Source organism: Mustela nigripes, chromosome 1, assembly GCF_022355385.1.
Source record: "Mustela nigripes isolate SB6536 chromosome 1, MUSNIG.SB6536, whole genome shotgun sequence".
Taxonomy (NCBI): domain Eukaryota; kingdom Metazoa; phylum Chordata; class Mammalia; order Carnivora; family Mustelidae; genus Mustela; species Mustela nigripes.
Window position 1 is genome coordinate 51864962 of NC_081557.1, and position 11602 is coordinate 51876563.

The 11602-nt window shown below is 36.4% G+C and overlaps 1 protein-coding gene across 14 annotated transcripts in view; it reads left to right on the plus strand.

The window, feature by feature from the left end:
• The window catches only part of EMSY (EMSY transcriptional repressor, BRCA2 interacting), a 90926-nt gene that overhangs the window by 10000 nt on the left and 69324 nt on the right, over window positions 1–11602 (plus strand). For 5 of the 14 annotated variants that reach the window (XM_059411225.1, XM_059411341.1, XM_059411311.1 and 2 more), the window contains exons 5-8: window positions 275–316; window positions 3577–3752; window positions 5378–5530; window positions 7886–8145. In XM_059411225.1, coding sequence (XP_059267208.1) covers window positions 275–316; window positions 3577–3752; window positions 5378–5530; window positions 7886–8145 — 631 coding nt within the window. The remainder of the gene's footprint in view (window positions 1–274; window positions 317–3576; window positions 3753–5377; window positions 5531–7885; window positions 8146–11602) is intronic. The other 9 variants (XM_059411289.1, XM_059411241.1, XM_059411260.1 and 6 more) reach the window with 5 other exon arrangements.

Here is an 11602-nt window from a genome sequence, read left to right on the forward strand (position 1 = left end):
GTTCCTTCTTTAATTTGCTCTAAACTTTTGAATTGGGTTGCTCTAAAAATAATGACTGAACCTAGATTCTAATTTGAGATGGTAATAGGAAACTTATGTGCTAGATAATAAAGTAGTAAACAATAGCTTAACATTCAGAGGCACTTAGAGACAGTTAGTACCTTAAAAGCACTGGAGAAATGTTGTGGGGCAATTAGTTGTAAGTTGATGCATCAGTTTCATACTTAAAGGATAACATTTATTTAGTCTCCTTTTCCTTTTTTCCCCTTTAAAGAATGAATTTATCCTTATATTTGGGTGAAAGACCAAGTTACAGGTATGCAAATAGGTTATTATTATTTCAGGCTTTTTCTTGTATTATTTCAAAATTGAAGCTCTCAATTATTCAGGGGCACATATTCCCATTTATGAATTAACCGTGCCCTCTGCTTTTCCTTCTCTTCCCCTCCTCCCCCTCCTAATACTGCCCACCCTTTAGCCATTTTGCTGCTTGGGAGTATCTCTAGTCAGAGGGTGGGAAGGGAGAGGAGGTGAAAATTTTAATTAGTCATTTTACTGCTTGTTAGTTGACCTGGAAATGGCTTGGTGGAAGAATTTACAAGTATTTACCAAAGTATTTTTGGATAATATATGGATTTCTTTAATCTGTTTGACCTCTCCCTTTCCCTCCTCTCTCTATTAGCATGGATAATTGAGAGTTGGCTTTTATCTGCCTGTGTTTCCTTTTTTCTCTCCTTTCTGATTTCTTTAATACATGAATTTAATTTTCTGAAGAGTTTACTTCAGCATATAATTTTAAAAGATTCTTAGGTCTTTCTGTACTCCTGTTTTAATATTTTATGCTGTGGTTTTAGTTTGACTAGGTGTCGTATTTTACTTGTTGAGCCCAGGGGTTGGTGAGTGTGGAGTGGTGAGGAAGGCATAGATCCCTTATTCTCTATACCTCCTCTGCCTTCTTTCCTTCAGAAGTAGTAACAGAATCTAAATCCAAAGATTATCTATAGGATGGCCTCATACTCTGAGCCTGAAAAAAGCGACCGGAGCCAAGGGGAATGCATCTGAGCTGACTACATTCTCTTCCCCTCGCCCTTCCCTCCCCCACTCAAAATCGCAGTTTAGGCCAGAAGGAATGTGGTTGAAAGGTGAAGAGAAAGCCGAGAAGATTGAGCACAAAGGAGGTGGAAACAAAAGGAGCTGGGTTTCTGGGATCAAAGAAAAGCCTTGCTTATGGCTGGAAGCATAACACGTGTTTATTATTTGGCACCAGACCATTTTTTAAGTTTGATACTCGAATTCAGTTTGAAACATGTCAGAATATTATAATATTAAAAGCCTGGAATGTCAAAGGGGCTTCAGAGTTTTTAATTGTGCCCCCACCCCCCTGCCAGTACTGTCTCTAACATTCAAAGAAAGTGGCTATCTGGAATTACTGTTCTTTTAAACTCCTTCCCCATAAGCTGGACATTCATAGGCTACTGTGTGTGAGTTTCTGTGTGAGGGTAAAGATTTTTTTTTTTGCTGGTGCACTGCAAAGGATATGAGGGCCAAGGTAGTTTCATTAGTATCTTGTTAGATTTCTCAGGGAAGGGTCTGGAGCAAGGTTTCCACCCTCCCTTGCCATTCTTAATCTAAATAGGGAAGCGATCTTTATATTGAAACTTAGGGGCTCCAGGGAAGCCCCCGAGTAAGATGTAAAATTCAGTTAAGATGATTTGTGCAACTAATGCATATTTACACCCTCATTACTAAACAAATAGGAATTTCTTAATCTAACATAATTTTTTACTCACTTAAAAAAAGTTTGAGCATGTTTGCATGAGTAGAAATTTGGAAGATTTACAGATTTTTTAAAAAGTTGCAGTTCTGTCTTTTGCACTGCAAATTCTATCTTTTCAATAGCAAATATTCATGTGTTTCAATCTTCCATAATTTCTGCCACCATTTAAGCAATGCACCAGGTAAGTGTAGACATCACTTAATTTGTGTGTAAACAATCACCTAGCAAATTTACTAGTGATGTTCTAATAAAATGATAGCAAAACAGCAGTCAGAAAACACTAAATAGCTTTTAGAATTTTTTCCTTTGACAGTTAGCCAAAGCCCATTTCTGTTTCTCTTATTTATACCATTCTCTATTTCATAACTAGTGTCAAATTGGAGATTATGTGATGATAAATTTATGGAGTTAATTGGGGTTTTAGGAACTCTTCTTTCCCTCGTTTTAGGTAGGACTGGTTAAATAGTTTACAGATTTCTTATAGTAACCCAACTAGATTCATCAACTAGAAATTCCTTTCTGAACTGAAAGTAAATCTTAAGTTGTAAAGTAATTTATTTGTTCCATTCAACAAAAGTGTATGAACTTAGGAAGTTATTTAACCTTCCAGTGATTCAGTTTTTCCATCCACAAAATGGAGATAATAATATTACCAATTTCATAGGATTATTGAGAGAATTATGAGTTAATACATAGAAAATGTTTAAAATAGTGCTTAGTTGATGTTAACTACCATAATCATCATCATCGTCATTATCATTATTCCATTATCCACTAACAAGGGCTTTTGTGTATGTTCTCTAAATATGAAGAATCAGTGGACATTTCAGCTCTTAGGCCTTAGATTGGGTTGTAGAATCCTTGGTTTGGAAAAGGTACAGAAATATTTCTGATGTAGTAAAGAGATTGATTAACTGATTCTGGTAATATTTTAAACTTTGACACACTAATCATTAGGAGAAGTGATGCAACTGCCTTTTGTGAAGCCAAATCAAGAGAAGTGACACAATTGTCTTTTCATATTTCAACCATATTTCAGTTGGATTCCTGGGATAAAATTCACTCCAGTTTTTAGAGAAGAGAAACAGAATAGTGTCTACTTACGGGGATAGTTCAGTGGTCTCAAATATTTCTTAAAGAGTGGTATAAGTAAAATTAAAGTAGTGGCAGGTTTCTTCCAGTGATCTCAGATCTAGTTTATTTTTTAATAGGAAGGATACTAATATAACACACCATCAATGACACATGCAGTTATATATACAGCCCTCTTCTCTCCCTCCATACTTGGTCTCCCTCGTTTACTGCCTCAGTTTCCCTTGTTTGAAAGCCTTAGAACCTCTGGCCATGCAGGCAGTTAGATCATTTTTGCAAAGATTCAGTGAATTCTATCCTCAATTATTGAAATCTAATCTTAAAAATTATAAATACCTTTTATCTTTTTAGTTGAATTACAAAATTAAGTCTAAAAGTAGTTGAGTACTAGTTTTCATTAGCAATGCCAGATTTAAAGTAATGAAAACAAGTTCAATATTTAGAAGGCATAAAACATTCTTTGGTAGTTTCAGTTGTGTTAATTATAAGATTTAGATTCTAGAATAAAATGTGTAAGAACTTTGTGTGTGAAATCCCTTGAATTCTGATAATTATTCATAATTTTGATTTTGCTTGCTTAAAATAAAGTCTCTCCTATTCACTCAGGATAGTTTTTATAATTTAAAAAGTTATATTTGCTTGAGAAAACAGTTGATTCATTTTTAGTGATTGAGAACCCTTGTAGCAGCATTTTCTTTTTTGTTTAGTATGTCTGGACCTAATAGCTCTTCAGAATGGTCCATTGAGGGTCGTCGCTTGGTTCCACTGATGCCCCGGTTGGTTCCCCAAACCGCCTTCACGGTAACAGCTAACGCTGTTGCCAATGCAGCTATCCAGCACAATGCATCTCTTCCAGTGCCTGCAGAAACCGGAAGCAAGGAAGGTGAGTAGAAAACTGTACTTCTATATGCAGAGATGACTTTTCTCAGATTCTTCAAGGAAAGGTATCCTGTTTTTCATCTGTTTTTAAATTCCAGTGTATGAAGGTTACAAAAACACAGTAAGCAGCTCTTACTCTGAAACTAGAAACTGCTAAGTTTTTAGTCTCAGCCAAAACTAAATCTCCCTTTTATTCAAAGTGTGAATTCTATTAATCAGAAAATTGCAAAAGCCTTCTTGGAGAGAATTTTTGATATCAGCGTATTTTGTGAGAAGTACAGAAAAGGCCTTAATGGGTGATATAGAAAAAAAAGGATGGAAATCACTTACCTGCTGGGGAAAGATGCCTAACTGATTACTTAGACAATAAATCTCTATTTTATCTTCTGGAGTAAGTGGTATATGGTGTTTCTCTGTTCTAGTCAGTGTTCTGAAGCTATTAGGGATTACCTGGCAGAGGAGAAGGCTTTTTTATTGTTATTTAATCTAGTAATTGGTATGTGCTTTACTTGAATTCTCTTGAGATCTCCAAGACTAATATTAAATTCGAGAGCTTGTATTCAGATTGATTCTAGTAGCTTAGTTTGGTATTGCTTGAAAGTAACCCTGAAAATAATGAAGTTGTCAGATTACTTTAGGGAATTGTCGTTTCTTGACTAGCAGTGGATTGTGGAGCAAAAGGAGACACTTCATGCATGCCAGGCTCTGTTTTCGACTACAGAAAGCTATATTTAGAGAGAGACAGGTACCAATATACAAAATCCTGTTTTCTTTGTTGTAGGAGAATTACCTTTCTCTCTTCTTTCTTTTACCTTTTCTATCCACCAGCTGTCTGGTAAAGTGAAAAGAATATAGGATTTCCAGTAGTCACATCTGCCTCTGAGTCCTAGTTAGCCATTTCTTAGTTATATAACCTCCAGCAACTTAAGTTTCTGTGAACCCTAGATTCCTCATCTTTAAAATGAGGATGTGGTGGTATGAGAATTCGTGCTAATATATGAAGAAGGATTTAGTGTAATGCATGTTATCAGTAAATGGTGTCTTACGAACTATTTTTCCTTCTTGTTGTCATTCAAGAAATTGACATATGATGTTGTGATTTAGTTGAGTTATTGTGGTACTGCTCGGATGGCAAGTGACTATAAGTTGTTTTATAATAAAGTAACCTTGCTGTGGTTCCCCCCAGTAGCCAACTTGGAAATTGCCAATTCCCTAACCATATGGTTAGGGAAAAATTACGCATCACTCCATCATTTGTGCTGCTGTCAGTATTAAAAAGGGAATACAAGTATGTGCCTTTTGTCTAACTCTTGCCGTGAATGAAAAATTATTATTTTTCTCAGTATAGTTTTAAACTTGATTTCTTTATAATTGTGCTCTTTTCCATTGGCGATGTCACCTGTAGACCAGCTGTTAAATACTTGAGTAAAACCCAGTGAAGTGATGATTTTCAGGAAGGGTTATTAATACCTTTTAACTTAGTGGACCTAATACCTCGTAATGGCCTCTAACTTCTGATCACATGAAAATGTTAAAATTGGCCTGCAGTAAAAAAAAAAATTACTTTTCTGTATATGCGTGGACAGTTTTGGTGAAAGTTAACAGCAAACTTTCTTATCGTTCCTTCAGTAGTGGTTTGCTATTCCTACACAAGTACCACGTCAACCCCAACCTCTACCCCTGTTCCAAGTGGCAGCATAGCAACGGTTAAGTCTCCAAGACCTGCCAGTCCTGCCTCCAATGTAGTTGTCTTGCCAAGTGGAAGTACTGTTTATGTCAAAAGTAAGTGATATTCTCAGTGTTATCAGGGCCATCTTGGCTAAATGCTGCAACATAGGCTCCAATTAGATCTGCCTTCCTGGATTAAATCATCGGTCCACTGGCTATTAGCAGTGGTTAGTTTTTGAAGGTTGTAAATTCCTTTCTTTACATGTGACTAGGTATATATTGCTTTTTAATCAGTTCTGGGGGTTGAGAAATGACTTTTTTTGTTCTCCGTGGGAAATCTGTCTTGAACAGTGCTATCTTCCAAATATTCACTTATTTTTGTTGTCATGGAGTAGAAATGTGAATGGAAACTGAAGAAATGTGCTTATGTGATTTATTCAGCATTTACTCCTATAATTGTAATCTCTGTAATGTTCTTTAAAAAGTTATTTATATAGCATATCATCCAACTGTTACATTCAGTGCTACGTTCTAGAGAGTCCATCTTTTATATTTCTAGTTGACTGTAAGCTTTTGAAGTTTATTTACAGTTTTTAACCCCTTGATTCTCTCCTGTGAAACAGTGTAGAGATCAGATCATGTTTTGGTTTTAGTGTCTGTTATGTCAGTATTGCTTTACTTTTGTTATCAGCTGGAGATTACTAACATTTGAGTTTCATTTTTCTCAATATGGCAATAAACCTGATTTCTTTGTAACTTTTAGAGGTAGAGTTGCTGTTTTAGGAATGATTTTAGGTCTTTGTCAGCCTTATTCAAATTAAAGTCTAAAAATGAAGGTATAAGTTTGTAAGGAGTTACATTTTACTAGCAATTCCATAAGTCCTGCTGTATACTTGTTTTTGTCTGTAGAGATTTCCTGTGTATGTTGCAAGGTTTTATATTTCTCACTTGATTTTTTTTTTTTTAAAGTCTGCAAAAATAGTTGAGGCTTTAGTTCATAACGAAGAAAACTAAGAATCTGGAACTGTTAAGTTTCTGATTTCTGTAGATTGAGCCAAGGTGATTGGAAGAGATCTGTTTTTTTGTTTGTTTGTTTTGGTAATCTCTATACCCAACATGGGGCTCGAACTCACAACCCTGAGATCATTGTATGCTCTTCTGACTGAGCCAGTCAGGTGCCCCACAATCTACTTTTTTTTTTCTTTTTAACCATTTTTTAAAACATTGAGAGTGAATCCCAAACCCAAGGAAACCTTTAAACTTAAAATGTTGTTTAAAGTAATGGGAAGTTTATTGCTTTATTCTCAGAAGTCACACAGGCAACATTAGTTGGAGATATAATCATTCATTAATCTAACTTCATATGTACAAGGCACTTGCCAGGGAAACAAACCAATAAGTCTTAGTCATTGCCATCTGGGAGCCCCTTAATAATGGGAAATATGCAGACCAGCAGCTACAGTGCCATGGGGTAAGTGATACAGAAGAGAATATACAAAGTGCTTAAGCTCAGAGGAGATGTGGATTAGTTTTGCTTAGAGGAGTAAGGGAGAACATCACTGAGGCGATGATTTGCAGGATGATGAAGAGTTCATTGTTGGTAGGTAGTATTCCCCAAAGAACAATAGTGTTTGGAGAGTCTGGTTGGGTAGAATGTGGTAAGGTGGCTTTGGGGAATCGTGAGCAGTTCAGTGTATCGGGATTACAGGGGTGCACAGGGTTGGGTAGAATAGGGTATAGTTGGCCCTAGAGCAATGTGGGACTAAGGAACGCTGACTCCCTGTACAGTCAAAAATCTGCATATAACTTGACTCTGCAAAAACTTAATTACTAAGAGTCAACAGTGGGCCAGAAGTCTTACTGGTAACATAAACAGTTGACTAGTATGTATTTCGTATATGTGTTATGTACAGTATTCTTACAATAAAGTAAGCTAGAGAAAAGAAAATGTTACTAAGAAAATCATACGAGAAAGAGAAACATTTACAGTAATGTACTATATTTCTCAAAAAAAAAAACACATATTAGTGGACCTCTGCAGTTAAGACTTGTGTTTGTATTCTTGGAGAGCTATAGAACCTTGAATGATGTAGTAATGATTTAAGTGCCTCTTCTTGTAGGGAGATAAAAACTACTTAAGGATTTAAAGCAAAGCATTGACACCATTAGATATAACTGACAGCAGGATGGAGGGTTGAATTGGAGTGATTGGAAGCATGGACACCTTTTAGGAGGTTGCTAAAATACAGGCTGGGGATAAGAAGGCCTGACATAGCCAAAGTGTTAGGGAAAGAAGGAAAGGGATTCAGAGAAAAATTCTGAGGGAGGATTGATAGAACTTACTGTTTGGTTGGGCTTGAGGCAAAGGGAGAGAGGTCAAGGACAGCTGATGACACAAAGACTTAAAATGAAGTATAAAATGCAGGGTTAGATAGTGATAAGTACAACAAAACTGTCATTTCCTTTCAGGTGTTAGCTGTTCAGATGAAGATGAAAAACCCAGAAAACGAAGGCGAACAAATTCTTCTAGCTCCTCCCCCGTTGTCCTAAAGGACGTTCCAAAGGCTGTTGTTCCGGTCTCAAAGACTATCACTGTGCCTGTGAGTGGCAGTCCCAAGATGAGCAACATCATGCAGAGCATTGCCAACTCCTTACCACCCCACATGTCTCCTGTGAAAATAACCTTCACCAAACCATCAACACAGACGACAAACACAACAACACAGAAGGTATGTGAAGGAGGGAGTCTCTGTCTGCCAATTGCTGTTTCCATCTCTTTCAGTCAGTATGATTCAGATTTAACAAACGCGCACTGAGTGCTTACTATGTGCTTGGCATTATGCTGGGAATGATCAGGTTTCTTTATTTCTCCACAGAAAGCTTTGGGATAGATATTACTAATTCACTTTTTGTAAACAAGGCTCAGAGATGACAAATGACTTGTCTAATGTCACACAGCCAGCAGATGTCATACTTCTAAGACTTGTTCTGTTTTATTACTGTAATGCCATTTGGGAAAAAAATGAAAATGTAGATTTTTTTAACCTGTATATGGATAACTTTACCTTTAGGAACTCAGTTTTTACTTTGCCAGAGTAACAAAGTTGTCAGAAGTGGGTGTTTTATAGAAGAAAGGAAGGATATGATTAAGTGAATAATTATTGTTGCCTTCTTTGTTTTATTCTTTGTATGGTATCCGTAGTTCTTTTCTGAAACTCTTCTTAGTATGTTCAAATCATCAGTATTCTGTCAGTTATATGTTATTAGAACACTAACTTTCCACACTAATCTGGATGCTGATGGCACCCTAGGCTTGTTGCACACCTATATTTCTGGAGTCTACCTTCACTAGCATGCTGATACCCCTCCCCTCTTACGTTTATTTAGTCATTTGCTGGAACATCCTCTGGTAGCTTCTTGGTGTATGGGTGGATGGAAGGTACAGTTTTGGAGACCTTGTATGGTGGACTGAAATGTCTTTATTTTAGTTCCCCACTTTCTTGATAGTTTAGGTCAAGTATTTTTTAGGTTGGAGGTACTTTTCCCTGAGAACTTTGAAGCTAGTGCTCCATTGGCAGTTGCCTTCAGTATTGCTTTTGAGAAGCCCAATGCTGTTTTAATTTCCGCTTTTCTCTTTGAAAACTCTTGGTAACTTTTAGAGTTCTGAAATTTCAAGGTAATTTTTCTTGGTGTGGGTCTTTATTTTATCCATTGGTGCATACTCAGTGGTCCCTTTTACTTTAGACACTTGGATCCTTCAGTTCTGGGAAATTTCTTGAATTATTTCCTAGGTCTTTCCCTGTTCTCTCTTTTTGGATCAACTATTTAGAATGTTGAACTGCCTGGATCGATCCTTTTGCTTTTCGTTTCTTGTTCCCATTTTCTATTTGTTTGCTTTTTCTTTCTACTATAATAGTGGTTAAAAGCCTGGATTTTTGGAACTAGACTTCTGAATTTCAATCTCAGTTTTTGCCACTTAACCAGTTTTTTGACTGTGGGGAAACTAAATTCTGGAATTAAGTATTCTCATTTGAAAACAAGGAAGACAATCTATAAGATTTTGGGGTGTAAATAAATGAGATAATAAATATGAAACTGTTAGAATAGAGCCTAGCACGTAGTAAATGCTCTTTAAGTATTATTTTCTTTATCCTTTAATGTTATTCTTCACTACTTTTCTGGATTTGTCCTTTTAGCTATCATACTTTAAACTTCTGGTAACTCTTTCTTGATCTCTAAAAGTTCCTTTTTTAAAAAATAGCATCCTGTTCGTTAGTAAAATCACTGTATCCTGATGATACCGTGATTTTTTTTTTTTAAAGATTTTTATTTATTTATTTGACAGAGAGAAATCACAAGTAGATGGAGAGGCAGGCAGAGAGAGAGAGAGGGAAGCAGGCTCTCTGCTGAGCAGAGAGCCCGATGTGGGACTCGATCCCAGGACTCTGAGATCATGACCTGAGCCGAAGGCAGAGGCTTAACCCACTGAGCCACCCAGGCGCCCCCGTGATTTTTTTTTTTTGATGTTTTATTCTTTTATGTTTTCTCTCTTACCTGTAAGTTCCTTGTATCTGTTTGTTTTGATCTCTGTTTCATTTTAGAGTTTCCTTAAATGCTGACTAGCTGTCCATTATATATGAATATGGGCACTAAAAACTGACAGAAAGCTGTGTGTATAGGGTGGGGCATGTTGGCTGGTGACTTTCATTGTAGACCTACCTAGACTGTTCTGTTGAGAAAAACCTACTACCCCTTTACCTCTATCAGTTACCAGTCTCGTTATGGCTTTATTATGGACCGGTCAGATTTCCCCAGAGAAGAATTTTCCAGTCTCCTGCTTAGAATAGTTAGCCAGTCTGCTAGTGTTTCGGGAGCAAATGGAGGGAAGGGCTGGGTAGTCTGACCATTCAGTATATAGACTTCACTTAACCCCTCTGTAGCATAGTACTCAGCTCCCTTGGCCCAGTGTTAGCAAATTCTCTTGGATTCAGTCTCTCCCTCAAGAGACTAAATTCCTAAACTTCCTTTAGGGTGGGGAGGATAGCTGTAGATATATATGCTGCTTAAGTATATTTTCAACTAATTTTCCCCTCTCTTGTGCTACTTTTACTCCCACTTAAGACATATCTCCTGCTCTCAAGTCCTGAGTCTTTCTGGGGTTCTCTGTTTCCACTTTGAGGTTATGCTTGATTGATTACTACTTATCTGTTGTCTACTTTACAAAACTTCACAGCTGTTATCTTCTTTCCATTTTGACCTTAGGGATTTACATGCCTCTTCCCCTTTAAAAAAAACATTCCTTCATACCATTTTAGAGGGATTTGGGGGAAGGAAGGGAGAGGTATATTCTTATCTTCGGCAGATGATCTTTTCCTACCTTTCAACCCTCAGACACACAATAACTTTCATTTAAAGAACCCCCTTGAGTTTCCTGGAAAGATATCATTACATAATACATGAGAAATTATTTTCTTAGTAAATTGTAAGCGATAATGAGCTGATCTGTGGAATGTAATTCTGTTTTCAGTTTCAGGATGAGTCATTATGGTACAGTGTTAAAATCAAGCAAGAATTTTTGTAGTCAGGGAGGCCTGAGTTGGAACCCCAGCTCTTCTAGTATATCTTTCTGAATAGTGAGATGAGAATAATGCCAGTCTTAAAAAGTTACTGTGAGGATTAAATGAGATTGGGTATTTTAAAGTACAATGATAGCTATATACTCAAAAAAATGTTAGTTCTCTTTCCTTGCCAGTATTTTATGTAAGGCAATGTTTTATTTATTTGCACTATTGAGAATGAGCTCTTCTAAATGAATTCATCAATTAACTGAAGCTTACCCCTTAATATGTAGAAATTGACTATTTTTGATAACTTTTTAAATGTTAAACTGAACATGATTTTTGCATTTGTTTTTGATGACTCCAAGGTAATCCTTCTGAATATCACTTTTCATATAATATAATACAGTTAATGCTTTCTGGACTAACCCTATATTAAGTGTTATCAGCCTCCTCTATGAGTTTTTAAGTCTGCTTACTGTAATTTTTTACTGCCTCCCCTTTTTTTGCTGGGACTTAACTTGTCTGTAATTCTTCTATCTTCCCCCTTCTTAACTACTCTTTTAATTTGGTATTTAAGAAATAGTGTAGCAAGGTTTTTTTTTTTTTTTTTTTTTTTTTTTTTTTA